Here is a 22,131-nt window from a genome sequence, read left to right as displayed (position 1 = left end):
TATAGTTAGTAAGTTTGCAGATGACACCAAAATTGGAGGTGTAGTGGACAGTGAAGAGGGTTACCTCAGATTACAATAGGATCTGGACCAGATGGGCCAATGGGCTGAAAAGTGGCAGATGGAGTTTAAATCAGATAAATGCGAGGTGCTGCATTTTGGGAAAGCAAATCTTAGCTGGACTTATACACTTAATGGTAAGGTCCAAGGGAGTGTTGCTGAACAAAGAGGCCTTGGAGTGCAGGTTCATAGCTCTTTGAAAGTGTAGTCGCAGGTAGATAGGATAGTGAAGAAGGCGTTTGGTATGCTTTCCTTTATTGGTCAGAGTATTGAGTACAGGAATTGGGAGGTCATGTTGCGGCTGTACAGGACATTGGTTAGGTCACTGTTAGAATATTGCATGTAATTCTGGTCTCCTTCCTATCGGAAAGATGTTGTGAAACTTGAAAGGATTCAGAAAAGACTTACAAGGATGTTGCCAGGCTTTGAGAATTTGAGCTATATGGATAGGCTGAACAGGCTAGGGCTGTTTCCCTGGAGCGTCGGAGGCTGAGGGGTGACCTTATAGAGGTTTACAAAATTATGAGGGGCATGGATAGGATAAATAGGCAAAGTCTTTTCCCTGGGGTTGGGGAGTCCAGAACTAGAGGGCATAGGTTTAGCTTGAGAGGGGAAAGATATAAAGGAGACCTACGGGGCAACTTTTTCACATAGATGTTGGTACGTGTATGGATGAGCTGCCAGAGGAAGTGGTGGAGGCTGGTACAATTGCAACATTTAAGAGCATTTGGATGGGTGTATGAATAGATAGTGTTTGGAGGGATATGGGCCGCGTGCTGGCAGGTGGGACTAGATTGGGTTGGGACGTTTGGTCGGCATGGATCGGTTGGACCAAAGGGTCTGTTTTCATGCTGTACATCTCTATGACTGAGTCAAACTATCGACTTTAAGCAAAATATGCTTGATTTTTTTTACAGTACAGTTAAACTGCAGACAAAATAAAATGACAAGAATTGGCTTACCCGTAACTCTATCGAAATGGTTAACAAAATAATAATATATATTAACTTCTACTAATTAACTCTTCCAATATAGTAATCTGTGCTGGGTCCACCGCTTTTCTTCATTTATACAAATGATTTGGGTGTGAACATAGGAGAATTAGTAAGTTTGCAGATGACACCAAAATTGGAGGTATTGTGGACAGCAAAGAAAGTTACCTCAGAGTACAGTGTGATGTTGATCAGATGGGCGAATGGGCTGAAGAGTGGCAGATGTTGTTTAATTTTGATTAATGTGGGGTCCTGCATTTTGGATAGGCAAATCAGGGTAGGTGAAAACAATGACTGCAGATGCTGGAAACCAGATTCTGTATTAGTGGTGCTGGAAGAGCACAGCAGTTCAGGCAGCATTCGATGAGCAGCGAAATCGACGTTTCGGGCAAAAGCCCTTCATCAGAAATAAAGGCAGAGAGCCTGAAACATGGAGAAGTAAGCTAGAAGAGGGTGGGGGTGTGGAGAAAGTAGCATAGAGTACAATAGGTGAGTGGGGGAGGGGATGAAGGTGATAGGTCATGGAGGAGAAGGTGGAGTGGATAGGTGGAAAAGGAGCTAGGCAGGTAGGACAAGTCCGGACAAGACATGGGGACAGTACTGAGCTGGAAGTTTGGAACTAGGGTGAGGTGGGGGAAGGGGAAATGAGGAAACTGTTGAAATCCACATTGATGCCCTGGGGTTGAAGTGTTCCGAGGCAGAAGATGAGGCGTTTTTCCTCCAGGCGTCTGGTGGTGACTTATATACTTAATGGTAAGATCCTAGGGAGTGTTGCTGAACAAAGAGACCTTCAAGTGCAGATTAATAGTTCCTTGAAAGTGGAGTAACAGGTAGATAGGATAGTGAAGAAAGCGTTTGGTATGCTTTCTTTTAGTGGTCAGTGCATTGACTATCGGAGTTGGAAAGTCATGTTGCGGTTGTATAGGACACTTGTTAGGCCACTTTTGGAATATTATGTGCAATTTTGGAATAATATGGTCTCCCTCCTATAGGAAGAATGTTGTGAAACTTGAAAGGGTTCAGAAAAGATTTACAAGGATGTTGCTAGGGTCAGAGTGTTTGAGCTGTAGAGAAAGGCTGAATCAGCTGGGGCTGTTTTCCCTGGAGCGTTGGAGGCTGAGTGGTGACGTTTTAGAGGTTTATAAAATCATGAGGTGCATGGATAGGGTAAATAGATATCATCTTTTCCCTGGGGTGGTCCAGAACTAGAGGGCATAGATTTCAGGTGAAAGGGGCAACATTTCACGCAAAGGGTGGTGTGTGTATGAAATGCTAGAGGAGGTGGTGGAGGCTGCTAGAGGAGGTGGTGGAGGCTGCTAGAGGAGGTGGTGGAGGCTGCTAGAGGAGGTGGTGGAGGCTGCTAGAGGAGGTGGTGGAGGCTGCTAGAGGAGGTGGTGGAGGCTGCTAGAGGAGGTGGTGGAGGCTGCTAGAGGAAGTGGTGGAAGCTGGTACAATTACAACATTTAAAAGGCTATATAAATAGGAAGGGTTTAGAGGGATATGGGCCAAATGCTGGCAAATGAGACTAGATTAATTTAGGACACCTGGTCAGCATGGACAAGTTAGACTGAAGGGTTTATTTTCGTGCTTTATATCTCTATGACTCTATCCTATAAACACACCCTTAGCAAAGGCAAATTCAATAAAATAGATTGTCTCACATGCAATTCTAGCAGCAGGAAGAGAACCCCAGCTTTTAGTTGCAACAGCGAGAACAATAAGAGCTTCCACATCTAGTTTCAAGACCCCAGGGTCTGCAGAAAGCTAAAATCAAAAATCCTGGTTCTTGTGAATACTTGACCCTATTCATACTGCTTCTGTTGTTCCACATGCTTTTTACCTTGTTGGCCTTAAGCAGGCCACTCTACATCTCTGTCTCAACCTTTCTTCATTGAAAAAAGTCAGGACAAAATACAGTTAAAGCCATCGTACCATCACACATCCCTCAAGAAAAATGTCTGCTCAGTATTAGCCACTTGCAGCAAAACACTGGCATCCAAAACCAGCCCAAAGTTCAGAAACAAGAAACAATGGATTTGAGTTTGATTTATTGTCAAATGTACCAAGATACAAAGTGTTTTTTTGCATATAGACAGATTGTACCACACAAAGTGAATCCGGGTTACAGAACAGAGTGCAGTTTCATCAACAATTATCTCATGGTTATTGAAGATGTAATAGCTTCCATAGTATAAATGATAAATAAATAGTTTTTGGACACATTTTGGAAAAACAATAATGATACAGGTTTGAAAAAAACAAAATGTAGAGTATGTATATATTTTCATATTTTTTTCAATTGTTTAGTAAGTATTTCCTTATGTGGATAATTATAATATTATTTTTCACGACTTCAGGTGAATAAATTGAAACGAGAGCTGACTCATATGAGGCAGGAGCTTCAGTACAAAGAACAAGGATTTGAAACTCTAAAAGCGTAAGTACAAGATAACATTTTTGGGAGGTCATGTGAAGCTGTACAGGACATTGGTTAGAACACCTTTACAATATTGTGTGCAGTTCTGGTCTCCTTTCTATAGGAAGCATGTTGTGAAACTTGAAAGGGTTCAGAAAAGAGTTACAAGGATGTTACCAGGGTTGGAAAGTTTGAGCGATAGGGAGAGGCTGAATACGCTGGGGCTATTTTCCCTGGAGTGTCAGAAGCTGAGGGGGGTGATGCTATAGAGGTTTATAACATCATGAGGGGTCATGATAGGGTCAATAGACAAGGTTTTTTTCCTGGATTGGGGAAGTCCAGAGCTAGAGGGCATAGGTTTAAGGTGAGGGGGGAAAAGATATAAAATGCACCTCAGGGACAACTTTTTCACACAGAGGATGATGCATGTATGGAATGAGCTGCCAGAGGAAGTGGTGGAGGCTGGGAAAATTACAACATTTAAAAGACATCTGGATGGGTATAAATGATAAATAAATAGTTTTTGGACAGATTTTGGAAAAACAATAGTGATACAGGTGTAAAAAAAAAACAAAAATGTATGTATATATTTTCATATTTTTTAAGGAAAAGTAAAGGGTTAGAGGGATATGGACCAAGTACTGGAAAATGGGATTAGATTAATTTAGGATATCTGATTGGCATGGCTGAGTTGGACCAAAGGGTCTGTTTCCATGCTGTACATCTCTATGATTCTATTTCCGTCAGATGCTATCGTCTCTGCAAGGAATTTTATAGAATCACACAGTATGGAAGAGGTCCTTCGGCCCATCAGTTGTATACCATCAAAAATTACACTAGTCCCACTTGCCTGCATTAGGCCCATAGCCTTTAACGATATGACACTTTAAGTGTTCATCCACATACTTTTTTAAAGGTTGTGAGGTTTGCCATCTCAACTGTACCAGGCAGTGAATTCCAGAACCTCACCGTCTTCTGGGTGAAAAAACTGTTTCTTCAAATCTCTAAACCTCCTGCCTTTCAATTTAAGATTAAGCCCCCTTGTCATTTGTTGACAAAAGGAAACAACTGCTTTCTGTTCACCCTGTCAATGCCCCTTGTACACCACTATCAGTTCCCCACCCCCACAAACTTCTCTGTTCTAAAGAAAACAGCCCCAACTTATCCAGCCCCAGCTGATCCATCCCAGACAACATTCTGGTGAATCGCCTCTGCATTTTGTGTAAGGAAACCAGACATTCATTATTGGGAAAGATTATCGAACTTTCCATTCGTATTCAAAGGTATTTGTTTTTGAAACAGGAATTTAAAGCTCACCAAACATATAAAATAAGGTATAGAGCCAATTAAGGATCGAAGCTCTGCAGTCCTGCCACAGCCAGTTGTGAATGGCGGTAGACAATTAAACAACTCACTGGAGGAGGAGCCTCCACAAATATCCCCACCCTCAATGATGGGAGAACCCATCACATTGGTGTAAAAGATATAGCTGAAGCATTTGTAGCAATCTTCAGCCATACATACAGAGTGGATAATTAATCTCAGCGGCCTCCAATGGTCCCCAGTCTTCAGCCAATTTGATTCAGTCCACATAAGATTAAGAAATGATTGGAGACACTGGATACTGCAAAGGCAATGGGCCATTACAACATTCCAGCAATAATTCTGAAGACTTGTGCTCCAGAACATGCCACTCCCCTGGCCGTGCACTTCCAGTACGGTAACAACTCTGGTATCTACCTAATAATGTGGAAAATTGCCCAGGTATGTCCTGTACATGAAAAAAAGGGACACATCCAACCAAATACCATCCCCATCAGTCTACTCATGTAAGTGCTGGACTGAGTCATCAATAGTGCTGTCAAGCAGCACCTGAACAGTAGTTCCCTGCCTGGTGATGCCCAATTGCCTTCTGCCAGGGCCACTCTGCTCCTGACCTCATTACATTTACTTTAAACATAGACAAAGGAGTTGAATTCCAGAGGTGAGATGAGAATAATAGCCCTTTATATCAAGATTGCATTCAGCTGACTGTGGTATCGAAGAGCCACAGCAAAGCTGGAATCAATGGATGTCAGGGAGCAAACTCTGCCCTGGTTGGGGTGATACATGGAGCATAGGAAGATGGTTGTGATTGTTGGAGGTCAGTCATCTCAGCTTCAGGATATCTCTGCAAGAGATCCTCAACTTAATGACTGAAACCGAACTATCTCCAGCTGCTTCATGAATAACTTTTCCTCCATCATAATGTCAGAAGTGGGGATGTTTGCTGATGCTTGCACAATGTTCAACATCATTCATGACTCCTCAGATTCTAAAGGCAGTGGCAGGTTACTGAGGTGTCAGTGGGGGAGCAGCGACCATAATTCTATTAGATTTAAAATAGTGATGGAAAAGGATAGACCAGATCTAAAAGTTGAAGTTCTAAATTAGAGAAAGGCCAATTTTTGGCGGTATTAGGCAAGAAATTTCAAAAGCTGATTTGGGCAGATGTTCGCAAGTTAAGGGACGGCTGGAAAACGGGAAGCCTTCAGAAATGAGTTAATGAGAATCCAGAGAAAGTATATTCATGTCAGGGTGAAAGGAAAGGCTGGTAGGTATAGGGAATGCTGGATGACTAAAGATATTGAGGGTCTGGTTAAGAAAAAGAAGGAAGCATATGTCAGGTATAGACAGGATAGATTGAGTGAATCCTTAGAAGAGTATAAAGGCAGTAGGAGTATACTTAAGAGGGAAATCAGGAGGGCAAAAAAGGGGACATGAGATATCTTTGGCAAATAGAATTAAGGAGAATCCAAAGGGTTTTTACAAATACATAAAGGACAAAAGGGTAACGAGTGAGAGAATAAGGCCCCTCAAAGATCAGCAAGGCCGTCTTTGTGTGGAGCCGCAAAAAATGGGGGAGATACTAAACAAGTATTTTGCATCAGTATTTACTGTGGAAAAGGATATGGAAGATAGAGAATGTTGGGAAATAGGTAGCAACAAAAGGGTTGTTTTTCAGACTGGAGGCCTGTGACCATTGGAGTGCCACAAGGATCGGTGCTGGGTCCTCTACATTTTGTCATTTATATAAATGATTTGGATGCGAGCATAAGAGGTATAGTTAGAAAGTTTGCAGATGACACCAAAATTGGAGGTGTCGTGGACAGCAAAGAGGGTCACCTCAGATTATAACAGGATCTTGACCAGATGGGCTAATGGGCTGAGAAGTGGCAGATGGAGTTTAATTCAGATAAATGTGAGGTGCTGCATTTTGGGAAAGCAAATCTTAACAGGACTTATACACTTAATGGTAAGGTCCTAGGGAGTGTTGCTGAACAAAGAGGCCTTGGAGTGCAGGTTCATAGCTCTTTGAAGGTGGAATCACCAGTAGATAGAATAGTGAAGAAGGCGTTTGGTATGCTTTCTTTCATTGGTCAGAGTATTGAGTACAGGAGTTGGGAGGTCATGTTGCGGCTGTACAAAACATTGCTTAGGCCACTGTTGGAATATTGCATGTAATTCTGGTCTCCTTCCTATCAGAAAGATGTTGTGAAACTTGAAAGGATTCAGAAAAGATTTACAAGGATGTTGCCAGGGTTGGAGGATTTGAGCTATACGAATAGGCTGAACAGGCTGGGGCTGTTTTCACTGGAGTGTCGGAGGCTGAGGGGTGATCTTATAGAGGTTTGCAAAATTATGAGGGGCATGAATAGGATAAACAGACTAAATCTTTTCCCTAGATTGGGGGAGTCCAGAACTACAGGGCATAGGTTTAAGGTGAGAGGGGAAAGATATCAAAGAGACCTAAGGTGCAACCTTTTCACTCAGAGGGTGGTATGTGTATGGAATGAGCTGCCAGAGAAAGTAGTGGAGGCTAGTACAATTGCAACATTTAAAATGCATTTGGACAGATATATGAATAGGATGGTTTTGGAGGGATATGGGCTGAGTGCTGGCAGGTGGGACGAGATTGCGTTGGGTTATCTGGTCGGCACGGATGGGTTGGACCGAAGAGTCTGTTTCCATGCTGTACATCCCTGTGACTCTAAGCCATTCCCCTTCCTGACTTGGATGTATATCACTGTTCCTTCACTGTTGTTGGGCAAAATCCTGGGATTACCTATCTAATGGCATTGTGGATCAAACTACAGTAGGTGCACTGCAACAGTTCTAGAAGGCAGCTCAACATGACCTTCTCAAGGCTAACTAGGGACCAACAATAAATGCTGACCAGTCAGCAACACCCAAATCCTACAAAAATTACCAAAAAAAGGAAATAGATGCTGCCGAAGATACACAATGAGCAGGTATTTCAGATACTGAAATACTAAACATTGATATTAGAAACGCTGAAAATGTATTGCTGGAAAAGCACAGCAGGTCAGGCAGCATCCAAGGAGCAGGAGAATCGACGTTTCGGGCATGAGCCCTTCTTCAGGAATGAGGAAAGTGTGCCAAGCAGGCTAAGATAAAAGTTAGGGAGGAGGGACTTTGGGGAGGGGCGTTGGAAATGCGATAGGTGGAAGGAGGTTTAGGTGAGGGTGATAGGCCGGGGTGGGGGCGGAGATATCAGGAAGAAGATTGCAGATGAGGAAGGTGGTGCTGAGTTAGAGGGTTGGGACTGAGATAAGGTGGGGGGAGGGGAAATGAGGAAACTGGAGAAATCTGAGTTCATCCCTTGTGGTTGGAGGGTTCCTAGGCGGAAGATGAGGCGCTCTTCCTCCAGCCGTCGTGATGCTATGGTCTGGTGATGGAGGAGTCCAAGGACCTGCATGTCCTTGGTGGAGTGGGAGGGGGAGTTGAAGTGTTGAGCCACAGGGTAGTTGGGTTGGTTGGTCCGGGTGTCCCAGAGGTGTTCTTTGAGACGTTCTGCAAGTAGGCAGCCTGTCTCCCCAATATAGAAGAGGCCACATTGGGTGCAGGGGATGCAGTAAATGATGTGTGTGGAGATGCAGGTGAATTTGTGGCGAATATGGAAGGGTCCCTTGGGGCCTTGGAGGAAGTAAGCGGGGAGGTGTGGGCACAAGTTTTGCATTTCTTGCAGTTGCAGGGGAAGGTGCCGGGAGTGGAGGTTGGGTTGGTGGGGGGTGTGGACCTGACAAGGGAGTCACGGAGGGAGTGGTCTTTTCGGAAGGCTGATAGGGGAGGGAAATATATCCCTGGTGGTGGGGTCCGTTTGGAGGTGGCGGAAATGACGATGGATGATACAATGTATATGGAGGTTGGTGGGGTGGTAGGTGAGGACCAGTGGGGTTCTGTCCTGGTGGCGATTGGAAGGGCGGGGCTCAAGGGTGAAGGAATGGGAAGTGGAGGAGATGTGGTGGAGAGCATCGTCGATCACGTCTGGGGGGAAATTGCGGTCTGGAGGCTATCTGGGTTGTACGGTATTGGAACTGGTCCTCCTGGGAGTAGATGCGGCGGAGACTAATGAATTGGGAATGTAGGATGGCGTTTTTACAGGGGCAGGGTGGGAGGAGATGTAGTCTAGGTAGCTGTGGGAGTTGTTCGGTTTATGGTAAATGTCTGTGTTGATTCAGTCGCCCAAGGTAGAAATGGAGAGGTCTAGGAAGGGGAGGGAGGAGTCTGAGACGGTCCAGGTAAATTTGAGGTCGGGGTGGAAAGTGTTGGTAAAGTGGATGAACTGTTCAACCTCCTCGTGGAGCACGAGGCAGAGCCGATGCAGTCATCGATGTAGCGGAGGAAAAGGTGGGGAGTGGTGCCAGCATAGCTGTGGAAAATGGACTGTTCCATATATCCTACGAAGAGGCAGGAATAGCTGGGGCCCATGCGGGTGCCCATGGCTACTCCTTTGGTTTGGAGAAAGTGGTAGGATTGGAAAGAGAAGTTGTTCAGAGTGAGGACCAGTTCAGTCAATCGAAGGAGGGTGTCAGTGGAAGGGTACTGGTTGGTACGGCGGGAAAGGAAGAAGCGGAGAGCTTTGAGATCTTCGTGATGGGGGATGGAGGTGTACAGGGATTGGATGTCCATGGTGAAGATAAGGAGTCAGGGACCGGGGAAGCGAAAATCATGGAGGAGGTGGAGGGCCTTGGTGGTGTCCCGAACGTAGGTGGGGAGTTCTTGGACTAAGGGGGACAGGACCGTGTCGAGGTATGCAGAGATGAGTTCGGTGGGGCAGGAGCAGGCTGAGACAATGGGTCGGCCAGGGCAGTCAGGTTTGTGGATTTTGGGCAGGAAGTAGAAATGCGCGGTGCGGTTTGTGGGACTATGAGGTTGGAGGCGGTAGATGGGAGATCCCCTGAGATGATGAGGTTATGGATAGTCTGGGAGATGATACCTCTCCCATTGATATTAGAAAGCCTGGCTGTAGTTAACTTTGATAAGTGACTCAGGTGGGATGCGTGTGAGGATTTGATGGAAAGTAAGATGGAAAATTGCGCTTGCCATAATCTGCCAACCATCATTTATAGAGCAGTCTGAAAACTGGAGAATTGTAAATGTTTTTGAACAAGGCTGTAACAATGTTCAGATAAGCTGAACAGCAATCTCTTTACCTTAAATATGGAAAAGCTTTTAGATATGAAATCTGGAGAGGAATTAACAGTCACTTGGACAAATGTGCATTAAGTGAAGCAAGCCTTCATTTTTTTTTTGCTGAAGGCCAATCATTTTTAAATAATTTGATCGAGTTTTTTGACAAAGAAAGCATTTTTTCATAAAGGTATGATGTTGCGATGGTATTCATAAACTTCGAAAAGCAGTTTGATAAAATGTTACAAAATAGTTGTAAATGTACATGGGTAAAAGGGTCAGTGACAGCATGGATCTAAAGTTAGCTGAGTGACAGTGAACAGGCATTGATGAATAATTTGTTTATTGGACAGGAGGAAAACATGGAGGAAAACAATTCCTTGGCATCAGTCCTTGATCTATTTTCGTGACCTAGACTTTAATATGCACAGATAATTTCAAAATTTGCAGATGACATCAACTTCAGAAGTGTTATGAATTGTGTGCATGGTGCTAAGGGACATGGGCTAGCGGAATGAGTAAACATGTGGCAACTGAAATTTCATGCATTGCAAAATCTGAAATGATATATTTTGGCTGGAGACTTAGGACAGACAATCAAAAATAAAAAAAAACAATTATACAAAAAGGAGGGATCTTTTGGCACAGAGGTAATGCGACAATCTCTGAGCCAGAAGGTCTGAATTCAAGTTCCACCTGCCCCGCTGGTATGTGATAGCATGTCTGAGGTCAAATGAAACTAAGGAGATCAATTAACTGAAGGATAATTAAGTAAGAATTTTGACCAGATGTGTATAAATGTGGGAACAAGTAATCAATAGATTCAGTTAGTGAACATTTGCAAAACAACTCTGACTAGAAAAGCTGGACTCTGTGCTTCTTTCAGCATCACATATACTTAACTTGGAATGATACAGTGAACATTATTGTGTCTCCTGCATAAGGATGACACATACGTTCGTGACGAGTTCTATAGCAGTCTTGTGATGCTATGGTAGTGTCCCTGCATCTGAGCCTGGAGGCTCAGATTAAATTCCCACCTGCTCCAATGGTGTGTAATAACATCTCTGAATAGGTTGATTATAAGTTTTATATGCCTCGTCTCTGTTTAACCAATATTTAACCTATGGTGTTTAACAGTCAAAGCAGAGGTGGTCAACTGCTTGTGAATCAAAGATTAAATATTAGGTATTATTTTAGCTAGAATGACTTCAATAAAGCTTCAGAAATGTGGATGAACCAAAATTTAAAGTATTTTAGTAAGAGTTCCTATCCCTGTTTTGTGAATGCAAACTTTATGATCAGATAAAGAATGAATAGCGAAGACATTTTCGCTATACAAAAGCCATTCAAAATTAGAATGAGAAGCAAAGTTTTTCAGAATTGAAGATTGATGATTTGAACATGGAGTGATTTGAACATGGATGAGCTTGGAAAAATTTTGACTTTCATGGATAAAATTTGCAAAATTTTATATGAGGTACTTTCAGATTTTGACAAGCTCGGAAAGATTGAAGATAATTCAATAGAAGAGTACATAATGGAATTCACTGAATTTTATCCAAGGTTTCAGAAATTCCATCTGGCATCTCGAATCTGAGTGAACATTTAAGTTCAAAGTTTGCGTAAAGAATTGTAGCTCGGATGCCGGTTGTCATAGTTGCACTTCACAGGAGTCTCCGAAGCACTGAAATTGTCACCAAGAGGGATTGAAACATCTGCAAATCAGTTTCCCAATCGGCAAACATACCCATACCCTATGAAGTTTCAGTTATTTGAGTGGGCTAAAGTATTATATTTAGAGAGGCTTCTAGTTTTGGTGGGAGTTAAATTTGAAGATAAATACACACTGTTCAGACAAATGTTTGAAGTCATTTTGAAAAAAATGATGCCTTGGAAAGCATTGCTTTCTAGCTGCGCTTGTGCTTTAAGTTGGACAATTCACCGTGCTACTGAAAATGAAGGACACAGGTTTGTGAGACTGTCTAGGTACAGGTCGCTGGGAACAGTATGAAGAGGAATTTTATCAAAAGCGAGATAAGGCGAGAAATGCTTGTGACAAGTTTATGAAATGAAAAGCATTTTGAGTCTTTGATTAAAGAATGAACCGCAGAAATGGCCAGGATTGCAGGATTGTAGTCAATCGATGTTTCAAATATAATTCAAAGTAACATTGTACTGTGAACTGCCTCATATCGCATAATGGAGTATTCAAAATGAAACTCAAAGCAAGATTCAGAAGAAAAGATGGAGATGTGGATCAAAAAGTGGGCATTATAGTTGCCACAAGACATTTCAACTTGGTGATGAATATGTTGGAGGCAGAATCTTTCAACTGTGCAGTATTAGAGAGTTGATACACATCTACAGAATATAGAATCAAAGAGATATGCAGCATGGAAACAAGCCCCTTTGATCCAACTCGCCCATGCCTACCAGATATCCTAAATAAATCTAGTTTCACCTGCCAGCATTTGGCCCACATCTCTCTGAACCCTTCCTATTCGCATACCCGTCCAGATGCCTTTTAAATGTTGCAATTGTACTAGCCCCCACCACTTCCTATAGCAGCTCATTCCATACACGTACCACCCTCTGCGTGAAAAAGTTGCCCCTTAGCTCCTTTTTAAATCTTTCCCCCCTCAGCGTAAACATATGCCCTCTAGTCCACCCTGGGGAAAATACCTTGTCTATACACCCTATCCATGCCAGTCACGATTTTATAAACCTCTAAGTTCACCCCTCAGCCTCTGATGCTCCAGTGAAAACAGCCCTAGCCTATTCAGCCTGTCCCGATAGTTCACATCCTCCAACTCTGACAACATCCTTGTAAATCTTTCCTGAACCCTTTCAAGTTTCGCAACATCCTTTCCAAAGGAGGGACACTAGAATTGCACACAGTATTTCAATACTGGCCTAACCAATATCCTGTACAGTCACAACATGACATCCCAACTCCTATACTTAATGGACTGACCAATAAAGATAAGCATACCAAATGCGGCCTTCTCTATCCTATCTACCAGCGACTCCACTTTCAAGAAACTATCAACCTGTACTCCAAGGTCTCTTCGTTCAGCAACACTCCCCAGGGCTTTACCATTAAGTGTGTAAGTCCTACCCTGATTTGCTTTTACAAAATGCAGCACCTCCGATTTATTGAAATTAAACCCCATCTGCCACTCCTCTTTTCTTTGGCCTATCTGATCAAGATCCTGTTGTAATCTGAGGTAACCTTTCTCGCTGTCCACTGCACCTCCAATTTTGGTGTCATCTGCAAACTTAGTAATCATATCTCCTATGTTCACATCCAGATCATTTATATTAATGATGTAAAGCAGCGCACCAAACACCGACCATTGTGGTAGACCACTGGTCACAGGCCTCCAGTCTGAAAAGCAACCTCCACCACCACCACCATCTGTTTTCTACCTTCAAGTCAGTTCTGTCTCCAAATAGCTCGTTCTACCTTTATTCCATGGAATAGACTGGTTAAAATGCTATCTAGAGATTCTGAATAGTAAGGACCAGAAAAGAGTTGGGATAATAAAACTGCAGTGCAAATAGTCAGAATCAAACATTTTATTATTATGTAGTTTCCATGAAATACTGCTGTTTTTACATAAGCTGTCGATGAATAAAGCATAAATCAAACCGGATTTGAAAAATGAGAAAGCTATTTGGAAAATCTGTGAATATTTACTCAATCTCAACACTATTGTATTCCTTTAATGAACTACAACGTCCATTAAATAAATAAAAGAAGGATTTATTGTTTTTGGGTAAAAAAAAATTAAAAGATGTAAAGTGAAACCATTTAGTTTCGCCCATCCATCTTCAAAAAGATTAAAATTTTAGTAAAATTCAGTGAAGAGGAATGAGGAGTACAATAAGCTTATGGAAGGGATACTTGATTGATATGAGATTTATATTTCAAAAAAACCAAAGCTTGGTGTCATAGCACTTAGTAAGGGATTTCAACGATATGGTGGCTTTGGATTAAATGTGCGGGATAAAGAAAAAAATCATGTACAGTTTTTAGATTTTTCAACCACGATTAGTTGATGATGCATCATTAAGACAGAAAATAATTGTGAATACGGTATTGGAAAGCTGAATAGGGACTGAATTTGCACTATTCGCTGATAATGATGGGGAGATTGGTCACAATTAATTTAAGAGATTTGTGCAAATATGAACATAATAATTATGAATTTGGAACCAGAAAGCCAAATTAGCAACAGCGGGTATGAAAGGAGCCATGCAGTCATAGTCAAATGATTCATAAAAGTTTGGCACATGAGCCAAACTAAATTATTGTCAATGTTACAACGGCTGTCCATCTGAAGAATCTGCTGCAGATGTTCAGAGGATATCGTCCATATCAGATAGAAATCCTAAAGTTCTGTCAGTGGTAAGTAAGTAATCTGCAAGTGGGGAAGAGACCACAATTAGCTAGACTTTTCATGAGTATTTGAATGCACTGTACTCAAGCAGAAAGGCTTTGAATAAAGCCAATGTCTCAAAGACTTTGTGAGCCTTAAGACACAATGTAATGTTATTGGAAACTGTTTTCCATCAGAGGGATATAAAAAAGAGGGGGCCTTAAGAATGGAGAAACCCAAGACATGTTATTGATAAGGATGGAAAAGTAATTGTGAAAGTTCGAGTTAGTTTATGGACACTCCTCAGATGCCTAGTGTGAATTATAAATGTGTAGATTCTAAAAGGTTTGTAAAAAAAAAAGATAAACCAGGTATTTCTCATAACTGTTGTGTTAGAAAACAATGAGAGGTACATAAATAATAAGTTGTTATGGGATAAAGGACATTCAACAAAATGCTTGAATCAGAAAAGACCAAGGATTGATAATGCTGTTTGAAAACATATACTGGCAAAGAGAGAGATCTCTACATTGAAATGGATGGTTAGCAACTATCAGCTTTTTAGTTGTTTTACAAAGAAACAAGCAAGCTCTCAAACTTATGAATACTGGGAAAAAAAATGTAAACCAAAATAAAAGTGCACAGTACGTTGTCATTTTGTTGTTTTTTATTTTCTTGTTGTACAAAATTTATAAATGTCATCTGAAGAAAGAGCATTTCTAATTTAGTAAGGTAAATAGGACTAGGTACTGGATAATTGGATGAGAGCTTGACTGGGTGACATAGGGAACAGGTAATCACTGGGGTGAGTTGGAGGTTTGAGAGTTGGAATAAAATTCTGACTGGAAAAACATATGTCTGACTTCTCTAACCAGCATTTAATCTTTCATGTTCAGCAGGGGGATTGGGGGGATGTATTTGCGCAAATTATTAAAACTGGCAAGGCATGTTGAGAAAGCAGTTAATAAAGCATCTATGGAATCTTGAATTTCAAGGAATTTCCAGGTGTTTGTGTTAGTTGGATGTTCTGCTGATGTAGAATTGTGTGCTATGAAGGTCACAGCTTGATGACAGCCCTATGCTGAAGGGAAAACACAAACACTTTGAGCGCTGGAAGGCAGTCAGCAAGGAAAGGCTATTGGACAAAAAGAATTTCAGCTAATCTGCAAAGCTAAGAATCTTGAAATTGACTGCTTAACTGCCAATGTCAACACTACTGCTATCACCCAACATAATGTTCGTGATGTTTCATTATCTACTCTTCATAAGCATCACAAAGATGGATTTGTATATCTTTTAGCCTTTTTTTTATGGACATGCTCCTCATTTCCTCAATGTGTATGTGCATCGTGGCATTACTACCTGCCTTGAGTCACTAAAACTCAAGAAAGCCGAGTTAAATTGGCTTCTTTTAAAGGACACATTAATTTCTTCTGAGAGCAAGTATGCACAAGGGAAGGGATTTGTGACCAGCTGAAGTGGTGCATGAATAAAGAAGGGGAGCCAGTTCATCCCCCTCTCATTCATAAGCATAACAATTTGGGGTGTCTTGTCTGGAACCATAATGAATTGGAAAACTTTGCCCAGGGATTGGGCATAACTATTGTAACCTTTTATTGAAAAAGATATGACTCAAATATTTTTGAATTTTAAGAAATACCTTTTTTTAAAAGAGGTTAATATTGAATTGTAGTTAAATATCTTGCAATTAAAATGCACATAAGTGTAGAGAATGGTCAATAACTTTTATGTTTTCATTATTATTGGTTTGTTAAATGACAGAATCGATCTAAAGATGTCAGGAACTCAGGGAGGATACAAACTTGATGAAGCACAGGCTATTATGAACGAAATGAAAACTATCAAAAGGGCTATTAACTCAGGAGAGAAAGAAAAAAGAGATCTCATACAGGTAAAACTTTAATGACGCACAGGTCAAATTTTAAAACTGATTGCTCTGATATTTGAAAAGTTAAGTCTTTTTAAATTTAGGGATTGCTTTTGGGTCAGGCAAGTGATGTTGCAACAGTGCTAATTGGATTCTTTATTTTTAATTTTAAGTCATTAGCTTTTGCATAATAGATATCTTTTGCTAGATAGCAATTCAATGTATATAGACATAATTGAATTGTTATTTTGTGACTGTTGTCTTTTTAAGTCATTACATTTTCTAGAGCAATAAATCAGGGCTGCCTAACTATTTGCAGTTTGGCACTTGTGTCAAATTTTCAGATTTTCAGCATCTGTAGTTCTTTGCATCATTTTAGTACACAACCATTCACTGGTGCATTTCTCGGGACATCTGAATATTCAAATTCACATCTGCTTCATGGGTTTTCCATTGGTCAGGAAATCTACCCAGGGTGAGGGGGGTTGCTAGACACACTGGCCAGGGGATGGAGATAGTGTTGGTGGAAGAGATCATAGATCATGGAAGGAGAATGAGTTGGGAGTGGGTGGGGAATGTGTATAGTGCACACATCCTGTTGGGGGTTAGGGCACATATTGTCCAGGAGGATGTGACAGATTACATTGTAGTGGAGGGAAGAGCATACATTGTGGCAAGGAGAGTGAGAGCCTGTGTCACAGCAGGTGGGGAGAATGTGCATGAGCATTGGGGTGGGGGAAAATGATAGTGTGCATCATGGCACGGTTGCAATTGTGGTTGGAATAGGAAGTTGTGACTGGCAAAGGGAAGTTCAGAAGCATTCATCAAGTTGAATTCAACTAACTTTATTGTCACATGTACTCTAATGAGTGCAGTGAAAAGTTTACAAGTTGCTACTTACAACACTATCTTAGATACAAAGGTACCTGGGCACAGATTCTTCAGTACAAGTTCTTGGGGGGAGAAAATTAGAAAAATAAAAAAAAAATTGGAAGTCCAGCATTGCAGATTGTGGGAATAGATTAGAAAATAGCGAAATAAAAATGTCCAGACCCAGTCCATGCAGTCACCTAGCTTCCAGTCTGCACTGGGTCTTGACTCCAGACTGTGCTGGGCTTCATATTGAAATTCTCAGGGCTGGGAGACCATTCTAGCAACACATTTGAGACCAGAAGTCCATGCTGAAGTCATGCTGGTTGAGAGACCACCATGCTGGGCTGAGAGGACGCCACACCATGCTAGGAGGCTTCCATGGCAGGCCGAGAGGATGCCACGCTGCGTCTGTCAAGGAATAAAAAGAAATAAAAATAAATGGATGGAGTTGATAAGCTCCAGCTGAAGTATCCTACTCTGCCGCCATCTTGGATGAGTTATTGAGAGTGAAGTCATTGCTTCTCCTGGCTTGAAAGGAGTGTGGAGAAAGACAGGCAGCTTGGGATCCAACAATTCCAGTTTCCCTTCACTGTTAGATTTCCTGACCAATGGAAAACCCATGAAGCAGATGTGAATTTGAATATTCAGATGTCCCGAGAAATGCACCAGTGAATGGTTGTGTACTAAAATGAAGTAAAGAACTACAGATGCTGAAAATCTGAAATAAAACTGAAATTGCCAGAGAAACTCAGCAGGTTTGGTAGCATCTGGGCAGAGAAAGCAGAGTTAACGTTTCAGTGAAAAGTGAGCTAAAAAATGGAAACTTCAGAACTGAAGAAGGGTCACTGGACTTGAAACGTTAGCTCTGTTGTTACTCCACAGATGCTATCAGACCTGCTGGGTTTTTCCAGCAATTTCTGATTTTGTCTCTAACTGTCACTTTAAGTTGAAATAGTGCCCTAACCAATCAGAATCCAGTTTTCAAAAGTAAAAATTTGAGCAAAACTTGGCTGTTAACTAAACATCATAATTAACCATTCTTCATTGTTATGTTTCTATCAATTGGAGTTCATTTGCTCCGATTACATACAATGTCAATATTGGTTTTCCTCTTAAATTGGTAAATTGTCTTGTTAAGTGCAAGACAAGAAGCTTTGACAAAATGTCTTTTTTTCAACAATACTCAAATTCTGTAATACCAGATGACTATTTATTTCCATTTTATTTTTCCCATAAATAGATATTTTGTTACCCATGGATTATAAAGAATACAAAATGGTAATTTGTTTGTTCTGATCCATGTTACTACTTGTATGAGTGTTATTTTTTTTAAACCCTCTTCTAGAGCTTAGCCACATTGAAAGATGGTTTCCGAATTGAGGCAGGATTTCACTGTGATCTCTGGACGAGTCATACATCATTATTAAGCACAAACCAGCCTGTTAACCCACATTTCTCAGATGTTGGCTCCCAGACAGATATTTCAGGAGATGTGAGTGTAAAATCTGTTCTGTTTCAGTACAAATACCTATGTAAGAAATACAAACTAACCTCATTGATTCTCAGTTCATAGTCTTCAGTGTAACTCTGTAGAAATTTTAAATACATAGCCATACTAACAAAAAAACTATCTGAAATGCAATTGATAATGAGCCTTTCAGGTAGCTGATGAGTTCAAGAGAATACTTTGCAAGGGTATTGAGTAAAGTGATTTGATTCAAAGTCAATCATCATTTGAATACTTGCACTGTAGATTTGCAGTCCTTGAAACATTATGGCCGTTAAATTTTCCTGTGGGATCTGTTTAACTCTTGTTATGTAAAGCAAAAGAGATGCTTCTGGATATAGTGTGCTGGATAGTGCATTGACTAATGGTTCTCTTAGCATGCTTCAACAAATTAAGTTGAAAAGTGTGGCACTGGAAAAAAAACAGTAGGTCCGGCAACATATGAGGAGCAAGAGAATCGACATTTTGGCCATAAGCCCTTCATCGATGCTCCTCTGATGTTGCCTGACCTGCTGTCTTTTCTGGCGCCACACTTTTCAACTGAGCTCCATCATCTGCACTCCTCACTTTCTCTGAGTCAATGAATTAAGTGCTAATTATATATACTTTATTGTCAATTGTTGCAACCAGACCCCTCTCTTCCCCAATTTATTATTTTCCAGACTAGTTCTTAAATTGTCAAATTCCTAGGTGAGGAGGGATGTAAAGATGTCCTTTATTCAGTAGCATCCTTGGTTAGTCACAACAAAGTTAATTCAAAACGGATCCCTTTCTTACAGACAAATTTAAGTTTTTAAAGGAGTCAATTTAAACAGGCTCTTCTGAATTAACAAAAGAATGAGTTTACAAGGTTCATTAGAATGATCCCTGGTATGGCAGGATTGTCTTATGAGCAAATGTTAAACAGATTAGAAGTTTTTTCACTAGAGTTTAGAAGAATGTGAGGTGATTTCATTGAGTCATATTGGATTCTTAAGGGGCTTGACAAGATAAGTGCTTGGAAGATGCTTCCCCTCATAGGAGAGTCTTTGATCAGAGGGCATAGTCTCTGAATAAAGGGTGTCAATTCAAACTGAAATAAAGAGGAATTCCTTATCTCTGAGAGTTGAGAGTCTTTGGAACAGAGAGCTGTTGGAACAGACTCCTTGTCTGAGGCTGAGGTAGATTCTTGATCTTGATCAGCAGGGAAATCAGGGTTATGGGGAAAAAGACAGGAAAGTGGATGTGAGCGAGATCAACCATGATCTGATTAAATGGCAGGGTAGACTCTAGCGGCTGAGCATCCTACTTCTTTTCCTATTTCTTATGGTTTATTAGTTGCTAAATGCAAAAAAAAAGCCAAAAATGCAAACAGATGAAATGTGAGTCCACAAAATATAGAAGTTTATAAAAGATACAGGGATCAGTTTGAGTTCTGTGAACAGTTGATAATGGGACATCGTAGCTGTTATGTTGGGTGATACTGGTAATGTGAATGTTGTTAGGAGGCACTTGGTATTAGGTGCCTTTTGTCCTCCTTGTCAACTGGGATTTTGCTTGCTTTCTGGTTTCAGCAAAGAAATAGACTTTCTTTTTTGCTTTCTTTTGCCTGCAAGTTGGCTCAGCTGTGGCTTTTGTAGCACATAACGCTGCCCGCTAGCACTCCCAGACCAGTGTTGAAATTGGCTTTTAACACCTGTTCGTGTGCAGTCCTGAAAGGAGGAAACACCGACATCTGCAGTTTGGGACAAAATTTAGAGGAGGTGGCTTTCTGCTAAGAGGATAGGGTAGTTAGCCTCTTGTTATCTCTATAGCCACAGAAAATCATTTGCCCTCCCTCTCTATTGAAGGGTTGCTGTTTGAAGTTCCACTCGCCCAGTCAGTTGTGACCTTCCAGTGTTCGTATTCAGATAGACATTGAAATTACATCCACAGTTATCTTTTGTCTGTGTGTTTTGTTTAAATACATGCAATGAGCAGGTCAATTTGTTCATATGTACTTTGGGGTTCTGCTCCAGTGTTAATGACATAATGCCATTCATATTTTGTTATTGTTAGGCTGTTTTACATAATTTATGAATTTTTGAATTAATAATAAACTTCACTGGGACATTACCATAGACACTTAAGTGCCACCAACTTCCTGCAAAAAGAATGAATTCAGGAATCAATTGACTTTTCTTGAATCTGCATGTATTAGAACATTAAATGAAGTTATGGTATTAATCAGTTATAATCCTATAGACTTGGAGGGCTTATTGGTATACTCTTTAACAAGACTTAATGACTTGATTATTTTCTATTGTAGTACTTCACCGAAAAATGAGATACATGCCTTAAAAAGTGAATGTTCAACTTGCAACATCTTTTTAAGTCAAATCTAGGCAGTATTTACTCTGAATTGACCACTTACATCAGCCAAAACCAAAAACCACTAGCCTGTAATTTTTGATTGTGCTCTGTTTTTACCTTGTCTTGTGTTATTCAGTTTGTTTCTAGCAATAATGCTAAACTGGCTGAGAAGGTGAGACTGAGCCTGCAATATGAAGAAGCAAAGCAAAGGTTAGTGCTCAACAAGCTTTTAGTAATTGTTTCTCAAGCAACCTGATCATGTCAGCAGTAGTTGTTTTAGTAACACGTTCTTTGCTGGACAAAAGATTTTCTTTTCCAAGATTCACTTCAAGCAAGCAAGTCTTGGTTAACATTTGTTGCAATACTGAGCAAGTATTTCACAGTTATAGGTGCCATGTCTCTGATGAGATGTTAAATCAAGACTCTATCCATACTCTCAGATGCATTTGAAAGCTCCCATGGTACTTCATGAAAAGGAGAGGAGTTATCTACAATCTCCTGGCCAATATTTAGGGTGTATTAACTGGCACAAGTGCATATGGACTGTGCACTACTTTAAATTGCCGGGGTACGTTCAAACAGTTCTAGGACACATGGCTCTAAATGAAAGAGAGGTTGGGATCAGAAAGAGAAGTGTTAGGCTTTGGATTGGAACCCATGAGAGTCTCTCTCCTCACCTCCCACCTTTCTTCCAATTCTCTGTTTCCCTCCATTTCTCTGCCCTCTCCCCCAGTTTTGTCTCTTCTCCTTGATCTCCCCTCTGTCCTTTCTGTCTCCCTCGGTCTCACTGTCTTTTTCAATCTTCCCCTCTATTCCCGCCAATTCTCTCCACCCTCTGCAGATTCTTTCTCATCCATCTGATCCTCTCCCCTAGCCATCTGATTCTCCCTTCCACTCTCTATTAGCCTTAAGAAGGCTAATAGCATGTTGGCCTGCATAACAAGAGGAATTTAATATAGAAACAAAGAGGTGCTTCTGCAGCTGTACAGGGCCCTGGTGAGACCACACCTGGAGTACTGTGTGCAGTTCTGGTCTCTAAATTTGAGGAAAGACATTCTGGCTATTGAGGGAGTGCAGCGTAGGTTCATGAGGTCAATTCCTGGAATGGTGGGATTACCTTACACTGAAAGACTGAAGCGACTGGGCTTGTATACCCTTGAGTTTAGAAGACTGAGAGGGGATCTGATTGAAACATACAAGATTATGAA

At 41.0% G+C, this 22,131-nt stretch overlaps 1 protein-coding gene and 1 non-coding gene across 2 annotated transcripts in view; both read left to right on the top strand.

The window, feature by feature from the left end:
* wwc1 (WW and C2 domain containing 1) overlaps positions 1–22,131 on the top strand; it is a 137,385-nt gene that overhangs the window by 42,076 nt on the left and 73,178 nt on the right. The window contains exons 5-8 of the mRNA XM_060837334.1: positions 3,407–3,486; positions 16,107–16,236; positions 18,431–18,577; positions 21,060–21,133. Of these exons, the coding sequence (XP_060693317.1) occupies positions 3,407–3,486; positions 16,107–16,236; positions 18,431–18,577; positions 21,060–21,133 (431 nt within the window). The remainder of the gene's footprint in view (positions 1–3,406; positions 3,487–16,106; positions 16,237–18,430; positions 18,578–21,059; positions 21,134–22,131) is intronic.
* LOC132823570 (U6 spliceosomal RNA) lies at positions 10,813–10,919 on the top strand. Its single transcript, XR_009645566.1, has one exon. It is a non-coding gene; the product is annotated as a U6 spliceosomal RNA (small nuclear RNA).

This window comes from Hemiscyllium ocellatum, chromosome 16, assembly GCF_020745735.1.
Source record: "Hemiscyllium ocellatum isolate sHemOce1 chromosome 16, sHemOce1.pat.X.cur, whole genome shotgun sequence".
NCBI lineage: Eukaryota > Metazoa > Chordata > Chondrichthyes > Orectolobiformes > Hemiscylliidae > Hemiscyllium > Hemiscyllium ocellatum.
The sequence above is the reverse complement of the archived record's forward strand: the minus strand, read 5'-3'. Positions and strand labels throughout refer to the sequence as shown.